This window comes from Ceratina calcarata, unplaced genomic scaffold, assembly GCF_001652005.2.
Source record: "Ceratina calcarata isolate Rehan_Ccalc_2016 unplaced genomic scaffold, ASM165200v1 scaffold390.2, whole genome shotgun sequence".
Classification (NCBI taxonomy): Eukaryota; Metazoa; Arthropoda; class Insecta; order Hymenoptera; family Apidae; genus Ceratina; species Ceratina calcarata.
The window spans coordinates 254,520-279,126 of NW_017162324.1; the positions used below are offsets into that span (position 1 = coordinate 254,520).

General features: G+C 43.8%; 1 protein-coding gene across 2 annotated transcripts in view; it reads right to left on the minus strand.

Moving 5' to 3' along the window:
- Positions 1-24,607, minus strand: part of mthl1 (adhesion G-protein coupled receptor methuselah-like 1) — a 137,210-nt gene that overhangs the window by 16,602 nt on the left and 96,001 nt on the right. For both annotated transcript variants that reach the window (XM_018026861.2, XM_026814672.1), the window contains one exon: positions 11,624-11,808. In XM_018026861.2, the coding sequence (XP_017882350.1) occupies positions 11,624-11,808 (185 nt within the window). The remainder of the gene's footprint in view (positions 1-11,623; positions 11,809-24,607) is intronic.

The window sequence follows — 24,607 nt, forward strand, 5'->3', positions numbered from 1 at the left end:
GATATGGAATATCTGTCAGATTTTTTTAATAAGAAAATAACCATTTCGAAGTGTCTTCAGAATTATGAATAGGGTTGTATATGAACTTAATGTATATCTCCCTTCCGGTTTGGTTTTCGCGAATACCACCGAGGTGAAGCAATCTAAGTAAGTACGCGCGGATAACTAGTTCCCGAGTAAATTGATACGTCGGCGCACGGTTGTGCTCGCTTATACCTCGACTTTCCCTCCGCTTTTAAAATGTTTTCATGCGCGTGTACCCTCGCGGCGAAGGTCGAGAAACAGGGGGACCGCTGCTGATGGTTATAATCCAGCCGCACAATGTACAATTACTGGATCGATAAGTAATTGCAGCCCTTATCGAAGTCGTATAAGCTGTAACTATCGGGGCTAAAAAGTTCCTTGCTGGGGAGATGGATGGGAACATTATGTTATGGCACATTTGATCCAACCAAAATTTAATGCAATTATTTTACATTCATTATTCATGACTAAATAACAATTGTCGATTGTCTTATAAAAATCTATGGAAAAATGAAATTAAGTGGTGCTTTTTTTATCGTATAAATTACAGTTTTAATTGCAAGCAAAATAGTGTTTTCGTATAATTTCATAACGTTTATTTGTTATTTTAAGTAAAACAGTTTACGATGACACTAAATGGGTTTTACTCTAGTATAAAGGTAAATAATGCCGCACGTTTCCAATCAGTGTATTGGTCTAATTACGTCTCTAAGAGGTTGCATTGTTACGTCGAGTTTAGAATTCCCCGATCATCAATCGTGTTTCGGTACGATAAATCGATTCGCCGCATTAAACACTCTTTCATTCGCGCTTTTATCGAACGCGCGGGCCGGCGAACGCGAACGAGAAAAAATGTTCCACCCTCACCCGATCCCGTTGCGGTCGACCGGCCGAATCGTCCGCCGTTCATCGAATAAAGAACAAAATTTTTTTTATCCATCGGTTTTTCGCTTTTTTCCCTACACCCGAGAAAACCGTTCTATCAACGTATCGGTAGAGAACATATAATTGGGCGGTTTGTCAAGCGAACACTAATAAAATTTTAGCCGCGGTTCGCGAAATCCATTCCGGACCAACGAGCGCCGGAGTTTTTATGGTAAATAAAGAACCATGGAACCCCGTTATCGGGCCAATTTTATCAACCCCCTTTTTTTTTGGCTAACCGGCACGGCGGTCTGCAGACCCCCTGCGTTGCGCGTGCAATCTGCCACCAGCACGCTTACACGAGAGGTCCCCATGGCCACTTATCGGGGGCGAGAGGGTCGCGGTGGCTCGTCCGCAAACAAACTCATAAATAAAATCCTTACGCCGCAACTTTCATGGATGGCGATACACCGACCCGGGGTGAGAGACACGGGGCAGAGTTTTTGATATCGAACCTGCAGCTGACCCAGTTGCCGTGGACGTTAATACGATATGACGATGCGGAAGGCCTGCTAGGATTTGGAGACTGTCAGCGACACGCGGGGATAAATAAACGACGCTCCTGAGGGATCGATCGCCTCTATCCCGTCGAGAGTACTTCCCTCTTATTTCATCAAAATTTATGATCGGTAGGAAATTACGCGAGTACAGTAAAGATCAAAACTGAAGTTCATGCGGTATTACAGTATTAAATAAACAAATTACACTAAAAAGGAGAGAAAAGAATATTTGTGGAGGAATGGATTGAGTCAGACAGGTTTGGAGTGAATTATTAGTTAAGGACAATATGTGGAAAAACTATTAAGTAAAAGAATCAGGGAGATGCAATTACAAGTGGACGATGAAAAAATACGAGGTTCACATCATTCGTATGTATGCAGACTTTTATTCCACCCCTTAGACTCCGACCGAACCCTCGTGATATTACAGACTGCGAGTCCACAATCCCAGGCCGCTCCTCCTATTAACTTCTCCCCCAAACAAGTTCATTATTCCAGGCCTGTAATCCGACTCCTTAAGTTCCAAGTTAACGAAAGTCGCCCGATATCGTTGTATCGCCGCATCGATCAGGCGACCGATCCGGTTGCACGTCGCGAAATTTCGCGAGCTCCGCGCTGCTAGAGGAGGCTGTCACGAAAGTTTCGAGTTCCGGGGGCCGGATATAACCGAGGCAAGAGTCTGGACGAACACTCCGCGCTGGAATATTAAACGGACACGGCCTGGATCGCAGCGCCCGTTTCGCTCCTTCGCGGCCTCTCTTCTTCTCTCCTTTTTTTTCTCCCCCGAGCATGACCGGCGCTCATCAAGCCAACTCAAAATTCAGAGCCCGTCCGCGGCAGCAAGCCGAAATTCAGCAACTTTTTCCAGCTCGCTCCTCTCTCATCGAGGGACCGCGAGGAAACTTTTTCTATCAAGATTACCTGGCTCGAACAGTGGGATAACCGTTATCATACTTCGACCGCAAACTCCAAATGGATTTTGTTTCTCGCGCGCGGAGATATCTCCCATAAGTCGGTGGACGTGTTTTTAATCAGACTCCGGTGATACCGACTCTTTTTCTTCGAGTGGACAGGGACGAGTTCGGTTTAAATGGATTTTGTTTGCTACCGACGGCCGGAGATTAATGAAGCTTTCCAGGAAACGGTCCGACTTAGAGTTCCTTTATTCAACTGTATCTTACTTAAATTTATTATTTCCTCTCATCTAGGAATCGATTCGAGAAAGAATACTTTGTTTCATTAATACTAAAATTTAGAAAAACCTATGGAATGAATCACTTTGGAAATTATATAGACATTTTTATATTATAAATGCGCCGCTTTAAAATTGTTTCGAAATATAAAATAAATATCACGAGCTTCCCGAACAACCAAATAGTTTGTAACGAGTAAGGAGAGCAAGTGACGGGTGAAGTTTCAAAATTGGTGGCACGGAACAAGCTGAAAAAGGGAGAGAAAGAAAAGGAACGATCTCGCGGAGAGAGTAATGAACGAGTTACGAATCTTGAAGAGGGGAGGGGGGCGGGGACAGAGATAGAGGAGAGCAAACGGGCATCTATATTTGCTGGATTTTGGCTGGTAGCCAACAATAGCTGTTTCGACTAGGTTATATCTCACTCCATGGCAACCCATAACAAACATAAGTGAATTATGCGGACGCGTGCCGTTCGATACTTTACGGTACCGGCCCCGGTGGTCAAACCCGATTAGTTCGGCGTCGAAAACGCTTCGCGAGGATCAATTGCACGCGTTTCTGTCACCTTCTATCATCCTGCGACCCCTCGGAGCTCTCCGGGCCGCGGTCGCCGGTTGATTTATCTTTTTAATACGGGCTGGTTTTTCGACTGGGCTAACACGACAAACAGATTTTTCACGCTATGCAAATCGGGATTATGATAGATCAGCGGCGTAACGAGAAACGAATCGTTAATGAATATTCAAGCGGGTGACGACCGATGGGAAAGCAACAGTTTAATACGTTCATCGATTAATTTCGTGTTAAACGGTTATCGTTCCGATAGTATTATCATGCAAAGGGAACATCCAAAAATATACAGGGTGCTCGACTAAAGGATGCCCACTAAATATCCCTTCTGTCTTTTGTGTTATAGTGAAGCTTCATAGCGATTTTAAATGGTTTCGCATGAGAAATATCCTGCGATAAAAATATTTTGTTGGCTCATTTGCTTCGATCTTTTCGAATTTATCGGCAGCTTTTATATAAAAAATGTATCCTGTTTTTTATTATATCGTGTAAAGGATGGAAAAATACATTCGGATATGTTCAAATATAACAGTTTTTGCTCTTTCATGTTTTCCGTTTTCAACGCTATGGATATTTGAAGCAGTTAGCGTATGCCGAGGACAATTGCAATTTGGAACAATTGCAATTTGGAACAATTGCAATTTGTCAGTAAATTTTTTACATTCTTTTTCTACGAATAATTGAAACTGGAGGCGATCTTCATATCTCGATTAAAAAAACCAGGAGATAAAAAGCAGATCACAGCACTCTGCATGTCCCTCTGGTAGCCACGTAATATTTGTTTAAAAACAAATTAAAATTGTGAATCTATTGAAACAATCTTATGCATTAAATTAGGAACATGTTCTCAGCAGAACGTCTCATTTAGAATCGTTCCTCTCTACGAGAGATTAACGAGCATGCGTCATTGTGGACGTCGCTGTTTTTCCGGATCATCGGAGTCGGTATTTACGGCGACAGTTTCGTTTGTAACGACAAGCGTTTCCTCACTTTATCAATTACGCGGATCGAAAATCGGGCGCCGGGCGTAAATCAGCCCGGCCGAAAGGAATTTGAAAAACGCGCGCGGTCGAAACCGACGCGCACACAAATCGCTGTCAAATATAATTAGCCGACGGCCGCGGCTCTCTGGCCCGATTTACATTTTGCCCACACCACGCCGCTCCTTCTTTCTGCACTCCGCGCGGCCGCCGCCGGATTTATCGCCGGCGTCATTTTAATCACCGACGGTTTTTCAGATAATCGAAAGTGATTGCGCCAGCTTGTATCAGCGTATCGGGCAACGAGCCCGTGAACTCGTTGCCAACAAATTTCCACGTCCGCCCCGAACGTTACGCGGAAAAACCGATCGTCACGAGAATTTTACAGAAACGAACGAACAGGAATTTCCGTTAACCCTTCTGCTCGATACTTTCGCCGATTTTAGTTCTCATTTCCTTTCCTCGTAGAATTTCAGCCTCAAATTATGATTTTGTCTGAACAGTCCTAAATGGTGGTGGCCGTTCATTTCAAAGCACTTTGCACACTGGGACACATAGAATAAAACTCAATTTGTTACGAATAACATTTTGAATTCTGTATCTCTTAGACTCGTTCCATTTTTTCAACGTAATTCGTTGAAATTCTTTAAAATAGAATAGAAACAGAGCTGCGATAACAAACTGCTCCGAAAGCACTGGAACACGTTCTGGAGATAGCGCACGTCTGAAGATCTAACACGTCCAATTTCGAAACATAAGTGACTAAATTGTGCAAATCTTTGCACAAACGGTGTACAAAAGAACGTCAGAGATTCTCGACACCTCGAATGCCCGTCTCCCTTCCCAAGATAGGTCGCAGGCTCCCTCGCAAAAGACAATAAGAAAATTCCTCTCGACCCCATCCACGTTTCCGATTCATTGGGAATCCGGGGCCAATAAAGCGGGAGTGCGTGATAAATAAAGCGGGGGGTGAACTCGCCACGGCTCTTTAGCATTCGTTAATTCCTTTCCCCTCCTTCTGTTGCTATGTAATAGTAGCTGGTGCGCCCTAATCGGGCGCATCCCCTTTCCGATCGATTCGTTCCACGAACGAAGCGAACTCGTCGTTTTACGAGTCACCACAACAACCGATTTGTTTTAATTAGCCGATATCGATCCCGGTTCACGCTCCTTCTCCCGATTTCTCGGTTCCATCGAAAAGTGTAACGAGTCGCGACTCCGGTCGACCGAGGCAAATCCGATGATTCCGGCGCCGAGTCTCTTTTTAATCCTTTCGTATCGTTGAAACGCACCCGATCGGTTATTAACGCGAATGTGGGTCGTTATCAATCTCTCCCGATACGATTTTCCATCGGACTGGCTCTTTCATCGGCTATCCGCCGGACACGGATACACAAAGGCTTTTTTCCGGGCTCATTATTCGACGCGTTATTACCGGGCGAAACGAGCCGCGCTGATTCGTTTAATCATCCACGGCGCCGATCGCGCATATTAATCGCATTACCCGGCTCCGATCCCGATTCGTTTCATTTCCGCGACCGGCCCTGTTCTACGACGTTTAACGTTCGTTAGCTCTAGCTACGTTCCCGGAAGAGGAACTCTGATCTGTTATCCGTGACTTCGTCGTTAGTAAACGTTTTCTTAAAGACAAATCCTCTCATATAATTAGAAGAAATATTTTACAGGGTGTCCCTAAAGTCTAGACGCATAGGAAATTTCATTGATCGTAATTTTCTTTCCTCCATAAATTAAGTATTTAGCAATAGATTTTATTATCGTTAATAAATTCTCTATTAATCTCTTCTTGGCTCTTCGCTTTCAATAAGAGGCTTGCGGTTCTAACGAAGCGATAATAAATATCAGGAGGTAGCGAACAGTTGGGAAACGCGCACGGATGAAGGGTCCAGAGAAGGGTGGGAGGGATGCCCGTTTCGCACGCTCGAGTTGGACAGGTTATCTCTCTAATCCTATCGTTTCGGTGTATGCCGCTCTAGTCTGCGTCGAAGTTCCAGGGGCATGAGATTGCATAGATACGGAGGATAGCCCGGAGATTTACCATTCTAATGTATGCGAACGTTAGTTGAATATTTCTCGCGCCTGCCGCCCGAGCAACTGCCACCGAAACGTGTCTAAAACCCTTCTTGCGCACGCCACTTACGTCTCTTCCAACCAAAATCTTTTACTCCAGTATAATTTAATGTTTGCACTTGAAGCGGAAGCACTCCTCTCGTAATCAGAATTGTTAGCTCTCATAGCGAGCGGAGATGAAATTTTTAATATGAACGAGTAAAATTAATAAATACCGTATTGAATTTTTATTGCCAATTAAATTTATCGATCTCCGGCAAAAACTTTTTACGTCCGTAAATAACCATTAGAAAATAATGACTTGAATACTTCGCAACACATCGCGCAATTTTCCGCTTGCAAAACAGCAACGAAAAAACTGGACGATCAAGGTTTTTGCTGCACGATGCGAGGATCGACTATCGGGTAGAGCAGTAACGCAATATCAAAGAGGGTCGCTCGATCCGAAGCTACTTAAACAGTCGGTCGTGCGCGTTTACGCGTGGAGTTTAGTGGGCTGCCGTAATAGTTAGTACAGGCATAGAGAGGGGAAACACCGGGAGAGTCGAGAGTTCCGCGCCGGTTTCGCACGCCGGGGGTTGGGACTGGCTGGCACCAGATTTATCTCTCTACCCCATCGTTTCGGCCTAGGCTGTTATGGGGCGCGTCGGGAACACCGGAACGCCGGGCCAGAATGTCAGTGTGCATCGGAGTCCCGGTAGAGGAGTACCTCGAATGCCAGTCTGGTATTCAGAGTGCCTCCTTCCGATGTGCTGGTAAACGAGTTTTCTTACATTTACCCCTCTTCTTGTTTTCTTTATCGCTAGGGAGGGAGCTAGACCCTTGGTATACTTCATTCATCGCCCCACGTAAGACAGCAAGCGAAAAATGAACAAGCTTGTCCCGTCAGATCTTCTCGGGAAACAACTCTGACGTACACATTATTTATCCAATAAATTCTGAAATCTGTACTCGTTTACGCGTTTCGATATCACCTGTCGCTGACCTACGCACGAGGGAAGAGGGGTTTGTATGGGAGTTCGAGGGGTTGGACTGGCTGGCGCCAAGGGTTATCTCTAAACCCCATCGTCTCACCCTAGATTGTTATGGGGCTGTGCCATGAACGGGGGATGAAGTGCGAGGACACCGGAGCTAAATATAGAGAGAGACGCGAACTTACAAGCGAAAGTATCAGGAAAAGCAAGGAGAATATGGACGGTGAGAGGCGATCAAAGTTTGAAAACCGAAAGGGAAAGCTCTCAAGATGTTCGTTAAGCTAGCTACGATTACACGGAGTCTATTATCCAGCGATATGAATCAGGTGTTTATCTTTGAAACGCGAGGAGTACCGATGCATATTTAATTCGAAGCTATTTGCAGTGGGGCGAGTAACCACCATTACCGCGGGAATAATTCCTCATCAAACGAAAACCACGGAGCGCAAGTTACCGATCGGTTGAGCGGAAAAACACTGATTTCGATTGCAGACCGCAAGGAGCAGAAGAAACAGAACCTTCAGGACGAGGAGAAGCGGACGGCAGAAAGAGAAAGGGTTGGAACGCGACGGAGCATCGGGATAACGTCCGTTGCAGAGTCTCTCCCTCTTTCCTTTGGACATCCCCTCATCTGGTCCCGTGCAAAAGCATTGTGTCAGAACGTAACAAGTCGCGATAGCACGACGCGGCTTCCCATGGGGCACCATTATCCTGATTTAGCGACGCACCGCCGCGTCACCGCTACGACTCTATTTCGTACGCTCTCTATAGATACTCGCTCGCTCCTTTGTCCGGCTTAGCTTTATTTGCGCGAAAAAGGGAGAGGAAAGCGAATTGACGCGTTTCACTGAATCCTGCCTAACACCACTTCATTCTCGTTGTTCCAACGCGATTACGCGACACCAAGACGCGGTCGGCAATTGCGCTCCGACGACAAACGGTTTTCGATCGTATTTCTCCTTAACAAGAATCGTATCGACTTGGTTCGCAAGTTTTGAGGCACCTTGTTCCGTAACAAGTGGCAAACATTTCAAGAACTGATTTTCAGTCTATACTTATCGCGTGTACTAGTTTCTGAAATACTGAATCATCATATAAATTGATTGCTTTTTCTGTTGATCATTTGAAATGAATGATGTTATAAAACCTCTTCCCATTGTTTATTCGAATACATAGGAGCGTACGAATTAATAAGATTACTTAATACATCTTGCATACGACAAGAATTACGTAGTGGCACGTTAAGATTAATTTTGCTGTTCGAGAGCCGAGTTACGGAATGCCATTTTCAATCGTAATTAACGTGCAATCTACTTGTAGCGAGGATGTTTAACTCGGCAGAGTGCCTCAACAAGCCGCCTCGTGTATTTACAAATAACATCGACTGCTAGGCGTTTCACGGGTTGAATCGGCGCCGCTTGATGACTGATTGTGTTTCTCAATGGTGTCTAACCGTGGTCTCTGCGACCGAGGCACAAGGGCCAGGTGCTTTAATGAGCTCTTGACGATAAATCTAATACCATCTTGTTGACATTCGACAACACGTTTAATTAAAAACACGCTCTCTGAATCTTGGCAACCAAAGCGGTTTCAGTTACCCCCGCGGGGAGCCATTTCGCGACTGACGAAAATCGGCTAAAGAGCGAGTAAATACGCGACAGATTAGGGCTGAACCCCGTGGCACGGCTCCAAGAATCCCGCTTCGGGACACCGTACAAACGAACCAAAGTCTGTCTGGCTTAATTCGTTCGAGCCGCGTCCTTTTGCCGGGTTCAAAAGTTGCAACGGGTACACATCGGTATGCGATGAAATCGCAACGGGCGATCGATATGCGACGCGAGAGAGAACCGGTGTAATTCTGCTCGTGGACGGAGGCTGCGGGGCCGAAAACCAGTCGCGCGAATCTACCGGAAACCGAAACGAAAATACACACAACCGATCCGTTCCGCCTGCGCGCCGCTACGTTTATATTTGTCAAAGGATATAAAAGCTAAATATTAATCACCGGGGGTGTGTGTTCCTACGGCTTGTGTCGATAAATATCGCGACCGCGGGAAATTAATACGCAACGCAGTACCACTGTTTGAAACGAGTATTTACTGTAGCGGCAAAGAGAGGAACCGAGTTTTAACAGCCTGTGGCAAGATAGAGAAGGAGAGAGTATGTTCGCCGGATTACCGGCTGCGTTGGATGTAGATTAGGGGAGACTCTCCGTTAAATAGCCCTGCAACTATGGTTAGAATCCGGATAGCGAATGAAGACGCGATATTCACCTCCTTACTATTCCCACACGCGTCTGTACATTACCGTTCATAAGGTATAGGCTATTTTATATTCCTTGATGAAGTTCTATCCAAACTTCTGCATTGTACCAGAATCATAATTTTTTTTCCCAATAAATTATCAAAACATTTCTTTACATTTTATTACAGTAAACCCTGATATAAAATATTTATATTCTTTATATTCTTAAATTTGAAACAATATTTTATACTAATGATCTTTTTATATGACGTATCAGAGTGTTTGTCAGATTCTTTGAAAACGTTTTGAAACTTCTGAACCGAAGTGTATGTGGATACAGAAACCTGATGTCACAGTTGCCACGCAGCACCGACGGCGAAGGGGTTGCGACCAGGGGTTATTATTAGGGATTCCGGGTATTAAGCGTAGTTTGGGGTATCGATCTTCTTATTCGGGCACCCTGCGTCATACTTAAACAGAATCTTTCGGGAGCTGTGTAATCCTCTTAGCGAAGTATTCGTACGGTGCCGTGGATCCTGATAGCGCGTGCCATTGTTTCTTATCCCAACTGATTACGACGCTCGCGCATACGTCGGGGGTGGTGGTAGGAAGGGCCGTGGTTAGGTACGACGCGTTCTAACGAGATATTTTGGGAGCAGCGTAAACCGCTTAACGAAATTTTCCGCTATTAGCTACCGCATGGTTCCTCGCGTTTCCGCTTCATTTTTCCTTCGCCCCTCGCGATTAAGGAATCGTGCAATTGCGGTGGATTTAAGAAGAGGCTGGGAACGAAAATAATTAAATGGACTCGGCGAGAGTCGCGGAGGGAGCATATATTAGTAAGGGTGGAAAAGAATACTCCTGAAAACGTTCTGCAACGTTGTACAAGGAAGCAATTTCATTCGGAATGTTTCTCTTTTTCACGTAATGCATAGTCAGAAATTTTCCACCGAATGGGATAACGTTTGTACTGACAATTCAGCTTTTTCTTTTTCTTCTACCAGTCGTTACGATAACAACCATTTAATTTAACTCGACGCGCGAGTCAACACATGATGGAAAGTTCGATTCATCGGCCACTCGTTGCGGCGTTAATTCGTGAATTCCCGTCGTCCGAGGGGACTTGAATCGACTTTTTCACAAGTGCCGGAGGAACGCGGACGGCGCTTGATTAGCAATTAATACGCGGCTAGCCCCCGTCGATTCATCGATTAATGAAACCGATTTAATCAGCTACGGGGACACGACAGTCCTATTAATTAGCGGAATAATCGGATCACAGGGAATCACGTGTTAACCCCCCCGGCCCTCCTACCGTCGCGTCGACCTGTATATTACTTTCGATAATAGGCTCCATTAACCGTCTGTGGTACCGATCCGTTACTAATGTCAGCAAGTCCGGCGCCGGTATACTGTTGTAGAACAACGAGAGGAACGCGGGAGACGGAAATTAATTCACTGATAAGTCGCGTGTGACGCGATCGAATTAATTCGCGACGGCTCGTACAACACCACGGATTAATTACCGTCGCGTCGCAGGACCTATCTAACGCGATCTCGCTCCACGTCGAGATTTCCTTCGAGTGATTTACGGTAATCGATACGGTCCCCCCGAATTATCACCGCAAAGCCAAACAGACCGACGTAAATTCAAATATTACATTAAGGTCGTTCTGACTATGCAATCTCACGTAACGTTCGTTAATGCATTGTAAGTTTAATATGATAGTAACTATTTGTTTGCAAAATTTGTTGAATGTTACTATTTCAACTTATAACCGGAACAACCTCAAACACTATTTCGTTTAATTAAAAGCACCGATCAATAGATTTATCTTCATTAAAAATTTTACGATTTAAAAGCCGGTCAACGATTCGATCAATATTGTATTAACTTGAGAACATGATTTGATTACTAATTATCAGCCGGCGGAAATTAACTTAAAAAAACGCTGTCTGCGCTCTTGAATCATCCGAATAGGGCGGAATCCCTTCGGAGCTTTGATTAAAGTCGAGCCTTGTAAGAACGACGACTCCTTTGACGAGGAGGAGAGGCGAACTTTTCGTGAGAGGATCCTCGACGACTTCGCCGGGGGATTTTTTCATGCGAGAGGGACTACTCACCGAAGAACCAGCACTGTTTCTCGCCGAAACGCGGCCTGAGGAACGTGTACTGCGGCTGGGACGGAAGATGATCCAGAAGGGCGGCCAGCCCGGCCACGAGTAGAGGGCCACCCCACGCGTAGCAGGCGTACACTCGCAGTCGAAGGGTCTCTTGGCCTTTCTCCAAGCTCGCCGGTCTCAGGTCCCTAGAAAGAAAACGAGAGAACGGTCAGCCACGGGATCGCTTCTGCCTGTGCACTTAAACGGAACGCGGAACAATAAAACACTTGATGCGGTTTCGCGTGGAACGAGAAAACGAGAAAGAGTTCCATTAGAACCGGCGGAAGAGGAAGGGTTCCTCGCGAGATTGATCGTCCCATGTTAAGCGTTATCGGTTAATCAATTCTCCTGATACCGAGCCAAGAAACTTCTATCTTCATAAAACTTAATTAAGGCACTTACTAATTAAGGCTCGTCTTTAGTTCAAACATAATTAATCGTATGTCGACGGTTAATTAATCTTCTTGTCGATTTCAATTATTATTTATTACAAGACATGATTAATAGATTTTATGTATTTATAAAAAAACAAACGTTGTGAATGCTTATAAAAATTTCAATGCATATTTCAATATAATAATGATAAAATAAATATTTATGTGAAACTCATATTTCAAACTTATACTATAAATATTTTATTTTGTATAAACATTCGCTGTCTAATGATTAATGTTGTATATCTTCTATTTCCTTTTTTTTATAAAGAAAGCTATTATCGAGATAAATGCATCAAAGTGTCTCGACGAGGTTAATCTATATACGTTTCACCTGGTGCAAACAAGCCCCCAGTGCGAGGCAGACGATTGACAAAGCGAAAGACTGAAAAACAGCCTTCCAACGAAACAATTACCTCAGAGGCAATCAATGCCTGTCGCATTCCAATCGAACGGGGACAACCTATTCCGAAAGCTGAGTTTCGCGTCCAGTTTCCCTCGGAAAAGTTTCGCGAGCATTAGCATTCCCTAAACGAGCGGCCCGACGTTATTATGCACGATTCACGGGGACACGTGTGCCCGAACTTCGACGGATCGACTGGCTAAACTGCCTCCTAAGCACCGCGACAACTGGGGAACTGCGAGCACCGACGGTTACACAACTGACGGTCAGGAGCTTGCATAAACGGGGATTTCCCGCAGCCACCGTGGAGCCGAGTCGCTCGAAAAGTCAGCGAAATGAAACGCAATAAGGCGTAGAAAGGGAGCTACGCTGGCAACGGTCCAACCGGGAAAAATGAAAGTTGTCGGGATGATGAGACGCGCAATAAAAAGCATGTCGACCGACGACGGTCGTTTGCACTTCCACTCTGTATAGCGGGAGTCAGAAGTAAGCGCATGATATCTTGAAAAAACAGAGTTTACTCAATGAAACTTGAGAACGTATTTCATAAATTAGATATCGTAACAAGAGATACGAAAAACTTGTGGAAGTATTCCACAGATAAGAAAGGAAATGTATCTGAAGTTGATTTTTATAAGAACACATACTTTTGACTCTAACTGTACGTTTGCATGACTGGACGTGTGAACGAATTCAACACCGGAGAAACGATCTGTTTAATTAACCGTGCCGTGTGCGACGACAACGTATACAGTGTGTCTCACCTAAAGGAGGCCACCTAAATATCTCAACTGTTTCTTATGTTATGAGAAAGCTTTATAGTCAAAATTTTTGTTACAGAATATTTTTCATTCGGAATCATTTATATCATGCTATGAATGCTTCTTCATAAAAGACAAAATAGATATCTAAGTGGCCTTTTTTAGCTGAAACATTCTGTGTAAGATAAAAGAGCTGCAGACTCGATTAATCGACTCGTTAACTTCTCGGTTTATATCTGTTTCTTATGACTGTATGCATTAACTATTTCCTTACAAACTAACGACTGCTATATTTACCTGTATCCAATCATCAATTTTACAAATTATTACTTGAAAGAGCAGCAACGTAGATAGCGCATGGTTTTCAATTCTATGAGCTCAACCTTCCACAGATGGGAAACGGAAGTGCATTAAAATGTAAATCGATTGTATAATTATCAGGTAACAGGGTCAACACGTTTTATCGAGTTTATTAACTGCACATCATTGAAATCATTACAATTTCGCGATGACTGGCTAGGCACCGTGATTGTCTGGCCAGTTTGATGTCGCTATAACAACAATCCCCCTATGTATGAGGGGGTTGCCACGGCTTTAGCGCGGCGTTGTTACTCGTAAATCGCACCCTATCCGAACGTTACTGCGGATATGGCAAATGTCAGGCGTAACGACCGCGGGTTCACTGTCAAAAAGTGAAAATTCAAATAAAGCACCGGTAGAGCCAGTCTGACTAAAAACTCATTCGATCACTCCGCAGACTGTATCTCCGTTGGGCAGACAACTTAATTATAGTGGCTCGTTAAGAGAAAGTTAATATCCAATAGGATAGTCGTAACTTCGAATCGCTGTATAAGTAGATGATATCACGGTTCTTCGTTAATTACGCCGGCGGATGATTCGTCATATCGTTAACTTGATTGCTGATGCTATAGAACGATTAATAAATATATCCTGAATAAGATATTATAAAAATGCCATTGAATTTTCCGTTATCTCTAATATAAACATAATTTACATTTTGCATTTGAATTTTACTCATTACTTCTTCCTCTTAAAGTGGTTCTATTAAAATCCAAGATATTGCAGATTGTAATGAACATATCGATACGATGAAATATCCATGTTATCGAACAAATTAAAATAATGAAGCTCAGAAAGTTGTACTATCGATGTCGAGCGAATCATTATCATCTACTTAAATGTTCCACTTTCTCGCATTGGTATTTTAAGGATGTATTGGCTATACAGTCAATCCTAAAAGTTTATGTATCTTAGAAAAAATTTCCTATAATTAAAAAGAAATCAGACGTCGGAAAAACAATGCTAATAATAAATAGCTACGTGCTAAAAAGTATAGAAGGAAATATCCAATTAATTATTAACGCTGGCGAAAAGCTTTTTATACAGAAGTTGTAGGCACTAACATCAAAGGACATGACAAGAAAGATTCTATGCATTTTTTTTCTAACTTCACTAATTTTGGTTTGTTTATGTATTTTCTTAATACTTAAAAAGTGCAATCCAAATATTTAGTAAAGATAATAGAAATAGAAATTGATTTTTTGTATATTCATATACAGCTAAATGAATCTCATACGAAATATAATTATGAGATATTTGAAACTCTCAGTACACATATCCACTTGACTTCAGAATTTCAATAGAGTCACTTCAACTAAAATGGTTCCTCGCTTCTTCGTTAATCCACACTATATCCAGAATTAGATCTGACTGTCGAGCAGTTTGGCGAAGAGTAAGAGATATTAATTTCTAGCGGCAGGACTCATTTCCGGGAGGGCTAATTAGCCGTCACCGTGGTCGTCGAGCGCGATTAGTTGCTCTTCGTCCGGTCGGAAGGAAAAGTTTACCGGCGCCGCGTCGTGGAAGCAGGCAGGGCGGTTCTCGCCTCGATGTCGAAACGGCGGCGCCACGATAATTTTCAAGCCGTAACCCTTGTTGGGTCGCGTCCCGATGGAAATGGAGCGGCCGAGTGGTTGCCAGGAGGGAAAACGCATTAAATATTGCCGTCGAGAAAATTAGGGTGTTGTTACGTGCCGGTAGACATTACGTGATATTCTTTCTACCTACGACGAACACGGTTGCCTTTTTCTCGTTCCTCGAGGAAGTCGTATCGGTGTATCGTACGACGACGCGGGGTAGACAATTTGCGAACGGAGGACGACGACATCTTCCGTGACAAAGAGGATTATTGCGCTCCTCCAGCGCTGGAGAGCGTAACCCATTGTTGGAGAACGGAAGAGATAAAGGTTATTTTTGTAATAATGGATCCGGGGAGGGTCTCAGGCAGCCCTGTACGCCTCCCGATGAAATATACGTATTCTATTATCGCGCGGAACACACGGCGGTAGACTACGGCTTAATCCTGACAAAGGACTCGTCGAAATAACTTCTTTTAATTGTATCCTGTCACCACGGCTATTTATCGTTCGTATTTGCGAACGGAGGGCGAAACGGACGGTCGTAAAGGGACTGCGCGGCATTAAAACCTTTGTACCAATCGGCTCGTGGAATCGCCGGCACGGAGTTATTAAAAGTATCCGAGAGACATCGGCGTGCACCGAAGCAAGTCGTCTCGGTCATTGAAGTCTCGTTCCCCATGACCAGCCGACAGCTTTATTTCTCTCGGATAAAAATGTCGGAGACAGCAAAAACCGGAGCTGAATTACAAACGTCTCCGCGGGTTTTTCTTCCCTGTTCCCGCAGACAGTTCTTGTATCTCCGCCGGCGCACGCCGAGGACTTTATACAGGCCGACGTAAACCGTCGCCGGTTGTCTCCGCACCAGTCCTATATTTATCTGCCCGATATGGTAATTATACGGACGGCAATTAGCGGCGGTGGCAGTTAGAGGTAGAGAGCTCGGCAGACGGTATCGCGGCACGGCTCGCGCGGAATATGGAACGGGTAGTCGTTACGATGGACGGGCTTGATATTATTTATCTTGGTCCTGGTCCGAATACGGAAAAAGTCAAGGTTCCGGAAGGAACAGGCTAATGTACTACTCTTTGATACGAAATAGACTCTTCTGATGATTAATAGGAAAATTTATATGATTTTTTATCAATTTCCTACATATATGAATCTTTCATATATTTCATACTGATAATTGAGACAATGAAGAAACCTTCAGGTACCTAAAAATTAATTACAAATTCTCATAATGGACAATTAAAATTGTATATGCAGGGTGAGACATTTATTTTGATAAAGATTAGAATGTAGAACATAAGAAAGTTTAGTTTCTGCTGGATTTTATCGCCTTATTTATCAGCAAAAGTTTTCAGGTACAAAATTAAACCGTGTAAACTTAAGTTTGTAGGGACCGAGGAAATACCTTGCGAATCACTAAAGCAAATGTAATTGCTTAACTCAGAGAGAGAAAGAGAGAGAGAGAGAGAGTCCCACGAATGGACGAACTAATTTTATTCTCGGACGGTTTCCAACGACGTCGCGACAAACAGCCCCCGGAAGTGAAAGTTCCCGGGAAAGAAGAGATCAAGAATGATAATCTGCTACATTCGACGGGGTGCCAACGCGGGGAATCCAGCGAATGTTGCGCGGCGCACCCCCCTGAAAGTTCGTCCCACGTATGGAAAGCGAGCCACAGCTCTTTATTGAAAAGTTTCGCGAGACGTGGTTAAGTGCGAAGGAAGTTGGTGCCGGGAATATCTCGCCCTACCCTTTCGCAGCCCCTGTCGATTTATCTGTCCGCGACGGTTCTATTTGCCCGCTTATCTCGAAAAGATCGATCTTCCAGTACCGGATATAACCGTGACGATTTGTTCGCCCCTCGATTTATCCTTGTCAAAGATTTTCGAAAGCAAAGGATTTATTAACACCGACAGCGACGTACGTAACGTAACGTACGATCGAACTACAGAATTATAATAAGTTTCTTCTACGTATAATCAAAACGTTAATCCATATTGATATCATTAGATAATAAATGATGATCTCGATAATTGCATTGTCACTAATTAATCGCAATTACATTCGTGTTGCTAATATATTATAGGATTAGACGTATCTATATGTACACAAGACCAGTTCCATTGATCATACGATTAACCACGCTACAAGGATTCTCCGATCGTATCAACAGGAAACTGATTAATGAAGAATGACTCCTTTAATACATTTTCTAAACTGGCTCTCGAATCTTTCATTTACAATCAGCAACGATCGTGTTTTTAAACTCTCAATGGGCAGAGATCTCGTGCTCGAGGGTTAAGTAGACCGACAGAAAGTACGTTAAACCGAGAGGAGGCGGCTCGACGAGACGAGTGCAGCTAACGAACGGACGTTAATTAGCCGCAATAACCGACGATCGTGACAATTACAAACCGGCATCTTTATCTCTCTTCTCGAGTATCCATCGATTCAAGTATAAACTCTTGCACTCGACAAGTTCATTCGGAGAAACTCTTGCACTCAGTCAAATTGATTTATGAAAACTGTCAGCTTTTATAACATTCATTGTTACGTTGTACAGATCAATTTAATTACAAATTTGTATTAATACGCTGACTATATCTTCGAATTTCATTTAAAATGAAGACTTTTAATAGAATCACGTTAAGTCTAATGTACTAATCAATATCGGAACGGGATCGGTCGATGGGGAAGATAACGAGAAGGGTTCGGGTCTAGAAAGTCCTGTCCTCTTCGACCCCTACTCGCAGTTCTCACCCCTTTCGCAACCGCGGTGGCTTAACACCTCCCGTTGGAGTAATTCAAGACGAACGCGGGGCGTCGCAGCGAAAGTGCGGAGGGCAATGACGTCTGGCTCGCGCAGAATTTTCAATATTCCGCCGTTACGTCGTCGAAGCGATTACGGCAATTAGAGGGATGAAGGGTTGCGAAGGTACACGGCGGTTGAAAGGAGAAACGTGGTGAAATAATTCATACGCGCACGTGGCCCTCTCGCATGGCATTCTTGGAAAGTTTCCCAAGACCTGGCAAATTGCGCTGCAGGTATTTTCCTTCCTCCTCGCCAGTTGTACGTTCGACGAAGTAGAGTACGCCGTATGTTTCCGTTGATCGTATCGTACGGTAAGGCTATATAAAAATAGAGCCGAGATACTTGAATTATGTACCGGAGGAAGTTAACGTTCAGTATCTATTCTTTTATCTAAAGCAAGTTGCATCCTCTCGATGAAAGTAGCTTAGACTGGATTAAACTGTCTAGTCGAGATCCCATCTGTCTTAATTGCCAACAGGCGACGATCAAAGGAAGCTCTTTATACGTCCCAGGGCAGAATGTTGCGCCAGGTCTAGGTTGGATCTGGGTTAGTCATTCCGTGTAGACACGCTCGAAATTGAAAGTGTCAGAATCTTTTCGTGTGGCCGTGATAAAGTCAAGTTCTTGGTGCCCCGTACGCGTTATCGGTCGATCGCCGGAGCGAGAACGCCCGTCCATGGCCGCGAGTTCACGTGTGCTGCGGTTTTATCGGTGTGCCCTCGCGTGCCGCACGAACACGCCACTAGCCGCTACCTTCGGTTCTCGCAATCCAGGCGACAAGGAGGAGGCGTGCCGGAACTCGTCCATCGCGTACAGAACTTTCATTAGCCGCGAACGAGAGGAACGTTCGACGACTACGAAATTTCCTCGTGAAATTTCGCCATGCTCTTCGATATTGGATACCATACACATTGCTATAACAGTTTCGTACAAAATCATACAATTTTTATTATTATACATAAATGTTACTATTTTTCCTTGTGGCTTTTAATTGAAATAAAAAATATGTCAAGTCATTTATTATGATTTTCTTATAAGGTAAAATGTTTCTAAAAACATGGTCCATCTCTCACTGAATTTCCCAATTAATTCGAATATGACAGAATCAAGCAACTTAAATTAAAACTGATAAAAGCTAAATGAACTATGATTCTGGTTGGGAGGATTAAAACGAAGTTCTTGCTGGTGCATGTACTTCATAAATGCTCGTCGCTCTAACTGTACATTAGCGGCGATTCTGTTAATCATAACACCCTCCTTCCTTCTTCGTAACCGCGAACACGGTGATCGATCGCCCAGATCGCATCCGATACGCGAGAACCGAGTACATCCGAGAGGTATGCACGTCCTTGGCTCGTAACTGGTTCGCGCGGAATGGAATGCCGTTGCATAATCTCACCGGGAGCTGGGAGATTGACGTGGACTAACCGTAGGCCTTGAGGTCGATCGACGATTCGAAAAAGAAACAGGGAAACGGATACGAAACGAATCGGTTTACATTCGGAAGGTCGATCTTGTGAAAAAAAACAAGAGAAGATAGATGACGAGGAGTGTAGTCGAGAAGTGTCACGGGGTGGAGTCGCGAAGATAGTCGTGAGAAATTGTCAGGTGTTTGTTGACGCGGATAACCGAACGACAACAGCGCAGGGTGGTAAAGTACGGGCGAGGGTGGAAGGTAAGAGTGGTGGCATCGGTGGTGGCACAACACGTACGTACATGTGGAGGGTGGCGAAGTCGCTAATGGAGGAAAAACAGAAGGGACCAGAAGGAAAACAAACAGGAGGGTTACGAGGAGGACAAGCTATCGAGGCGTCTCTTCAAGAACTCTGGGGTTCCGTCGAGCAGTAACGAAGAGTGACTTCTTCCTCTCGGCACGCTCCATCGACGATGACGAAAACCCGTCTAAAACCAGTCGTTGTCTAGCTAGTAGTGGAGGGAGAGACATTCAAAACACCAGCCGCGACAATATCGATCCACTTAGCGGTTTTTGAGAGTACAGACAGAGGCAGGATGGAAGTGGGTATTACACTCGCGATGACTGCTCGATATCGTTTGACGGTAGGGTGAAAAACCGAAACGTCATCCCTTGTAAATTGCACAGTGGAACAAAAAATTGTGAAACATCAAGAATAAAAAATAAATCTGCTTTCAATAGATACCATCAAAACTTGCATACTTGTAATATTATAAAAATAGGACATGGCACTATAAAAATAGGGAAATTACGTTCTTTTGATTTTTGTTCGATTAGGAATCGCTTTGTTCGCACTCGAGCTGTTGGGAAGCTGATTCCTCTCTTTTGTCTCCCATTTGTTCGTCTCTTTTTTATAGACAGGAGTAATACAGGCTTTTTTCCCAATCGGTAATGAAAATTGGACGGGTAGCCGATAATTGTCGGATTATCTCGGTTCACGGGGAGATATTTCAATTAATTCATTAACAGATCCTCCTGCGGCGCATATAAACAACCCGCGAATTTAATTAATCCCGCAATGCGCGTTCTCGATATTTATTGTGTCGCGCGCCCCCGTGTCCGGCGCAGTTTTCAATATACCTATGTCGTTCTAAATCAAATTTCCTTGAGCGATAAACGAAATTAACAGTAATAATCGAGTGCGTAGTAAATAATGTATCAAAAATACGTTAACTAATTTACTATAATAGCTGCACTCAGGAATTTTGAGAAATTGGTCTGAGAAATTATCTACACCGAAGGGAACGCACTACGTGAAACGGACATACAAGATGGTTATAATAAATGAAATGTGATAGTCTTAATACTCTTAAACAGGAGATGCATGCACAGATGCTCGTAACAATGTTTTGAAGTTCTTTTTTCCGAAATGGTGACAAACCTCGTCACGTGGAACGCACTGATAATCCACCCTCGCGCTATTAATTAATTTCCATTTTCCTCCCCCTCGTTCATTCGCGCCAGGGTGCGTCGCGGTACGAGAGCCAGAGCTTAGCGCAGGGTCGAACCGGAAAGAAAGAAACGGAAATCAGCTTTCATCCGCGTGAGCGTAAAAGGACAACGTTTGTCGTCGGCTGCTAGTCTGTCGCGCGCGACCCCTCGCCTCAATATAATTCCAGAAAAAAAGGAATCACGGATGGTGGGAGACAGCGCTTTCGCCCTCAGACACCCTTTTCTTTTTTTCAAAGCTTCTCTCGAGACGATTCGTCCCGCGCCCCCTGCACCCTCGCCGATTTCTCTCTCTCTCTCTCTCTCTCTCTCTCTTGCGAGATCTCCCCAGGTGTTAGCTGTTTAAATGTTGTCGCGCGTAAAAGGAAGCTGGCGGAAGGGCAGGCAAGCAGGAAGGAAGGAAGGAAGGAAACGAATGGTAGGATGCACTCCAGGGTACTGCTGATTGTTTGGTGGCTCCACGAGTGGTTATCTGCAAATGAAGGGCCACAAATGCGGAACAGTAGAGAAGTTTGCGCGAGGGGGTGACGCTGGCCAGGAGAAATTGCACTAGCGTCGAAGAAAGGAGAAAGGGAGGAGGAATTCTGAAAGGGAGGACGAATGGACTTCGGTGCTAGTATCCCTGGCTAACAACTTTTTCAATCATACACATAATAGGGAAATGTTCTAAAGCATTTCGTATTGCTTCAATAATGTATTTGGTTAAGTAATGAGAATTTCAAGAATACCAAATTCCATTCAATGTTTTTAATTATGATTCCACTGGCTATTAATTCAGACATTGATGTAAAAACTATTGTTATAAATACACAATAAAAGGGAACAATTGAAAATTGATATTACCTTTTACGGAGATCCTATAGCCAGAACAACCTTAAATACCAACGTGATTAGAGAGAATGATATTACACGTGAAGCACACAGTAAACTGAAGTGCTTCCGACTGTTTTCTCAGCTTTTAATTTAAATTAACATTGGAGCTGATCAACAAGCTATCGCCAGAGAAGAGGAGTAATATAATAGAAGGATCGTGTAGCTTGTTTGCGGTATAATTCGATCACGGGGAGGATTATTGTCTTAACGGACAGACCTTTCCGCGAGATTCACCCCAGACTGTTTTCCGTTTACGTCAAAAATACGGCTCTCGCTAGATAAGGATCCGATGAAGCGTAGAGGCGAAACGCTTCCTCGTTTTGATGGACTTCCATTCTTCCTGGTCTCTCGAACCTGGAAGCTGAACCATGGAAAGGAAACGTTCCATTTAGAAACCTGACGCCGACTAGGAAACGAATGGATCGATCCGTGCTTACTTTGGCGATAGGAATTGGCGATTCCTATGCTTTAGAGGCGGTTTTACGATTAGCTGCGCTGCAGTAAAATTTTTGTAGTCTGGCTCGATAATGAATTAGTGAATTAAACTTTAGAAAAGTAAAATACAAATTACGATAATACTTTATTAAACGGGAATGTACGCTGTATATAATACATAAATATACAAGTGGAACATGTTTAAAATAAAATTGTCATGTATTATCATTTATATTTCTAAAAAACTGTATCTCTATCTTGTCGTAACATTAGTACTGGAAAATTGTGAAGATGATTCATCATCTGCTCTTCAATAAACACGACGGGAATATAAAATACAAGAGCAGTTAAAGTTAAAACGTGAAGGATATTCAATATCCAAGGAAGTGGCGGTTCGATTCGCGAGCGAAGTTACGAGTCGACAGCCAGACGGAAGATTTTTCTCGGAGATTGAACGACACTGTGGAATCGTTACGTTCAAACTTGGTGAATCCTCCGGATATCTAGATACAGATTCCGTCAGATAAATATCCACGAAACTGCGGAAATTTTTCACGATCATTTATCCCGAGCATGTATCGCACATTCGTTCCGCGTGCTGCATATCTCGCGGAGGGAGTCCCCTTTCTCCTCTGATGCCTCTTCTCATAGCTCGAGAGCCCCGCCGCCAAAAGTTCATACGTCATATCTGGCCGTGATCCTCTCTATCTTGCAAATCCCGAAGACGATCCGTCATTTTAATAACGTTGCGAATTTATTAGGGTAATCCCCGTTTTCACGGTGTTCGAGCATCGACCATTCGTACTTATGCATTTCAAAGTCCAATGGAATATTGAATAGTTATGAAGGGTGAAGAATTGTGTACGTATAGTGAATCTGAAAATTGTTGGCAACACGTTCACGTGTCAATAATTTTGGGAATCACTGTATTTCCTTAAATCTGTAGCTTATTTTTATTAGATAGAAAAATTGACTCGCTCGGTTTTGAGCGACAATGGCTTAAAATGTCGATCGCTTCCAATTGTCCATTTACATCACTTGATGGGAGGGAATCGAATGGGTAACCCAAAACCGAGCCAGTTTCGACGAATTTTCTTCGAAAGAGAAACTATGCGAGCGGATCGATACTTGGGAAACTGTCAATCGAATACTGGTTAAGCGATGGTCCGAAACCGCAAATCCGCAAGACCTGACGTAGTTTCGAATCGCGCGTCGTCGGTGGCAACGGCGAAGGAGCCCTTTGACGCTGAACTGTGTACGGAAACGGCATTCAGCCTGGCCAACGTTGTCCCCTTCCCATCGACACCGTTTACCGAGGCGATAGCGTCGATAAATGGCCATTAGTCCGCCATGTTAACCCACAAAACCGAAATGCACGCGTGCCATTGATAGACCGGAAGCCAGCGTTCACCGGCAGTTAAACCCGAACAGTAAGTTTTCGGGAAAATCGACGTTATCATTAAACGACATAATCGACGATGTAATTGCACGCTTAAATATTAGCATTATTCATTTAAAAAAATAAATAAATAGAAGAAACTAAAAGAGTATGGCGATAGTCTTGGTTTACTGATAAACTTCCAAATAAAAGCAAGTTTATTCCGTATTTGCAAATATCCAGACGGAAGCCGATTTGCCTATCATACCAATAATAAAGCCTCTCAAACTATTTCTGGCAATCTAACTATAGTTAATAAATAATTTAATCTGTATTTATTTCTAATAATAAATAATTTTTCTACTACACTTTTGCACATTTTCTCTACTACCACATTTTTGTAACATGCTATTTAGCGACTCGTGCACCTAAGGGGCAGTTATTCGTACAATTTGTGCGTTTACTGTGTCGGACTTTACAGCCTTTATCTCTCTCATTACGAGTTTCCTTAGACGTTTAAGGAGAAGGCGCGTGCGTACCTTCGTCCCCCATGGTTTCTAAAAGACCCAATGTCAACGATTCCCTCGAGTTAGTCAGGTGGTTCAAGAGGAAGAAACGGCGAGATAGAGCGCGCGGCGAGGAGTTACGAGGGCGAACGAGAAACCCATCCACGGGCTGGCGGAGTTTATAGTGAGAGTCCGCGAGGCGAGGCACGACCGCGTGGAACTCGAGCTTTACGAGCGATAAAACCGACACGGGAGGTCGGCCAGTGCACTGCCGCGACGGTTTTTAAGCCTTTTTGCAGCACTCGCTCCCGCCGGCTTCAACTGGGCCGCCGAATTGTCACGAACTACCTCATCGCGTGAAGTCATGAAGGATAAACAGTTCTTTGACTTCGTAACTTGTGATAAAGTGCGTTTGATAACGTAACGGCGCTTTACGTGCACATTCTCCAGTTCCAATTATTTATTTATATA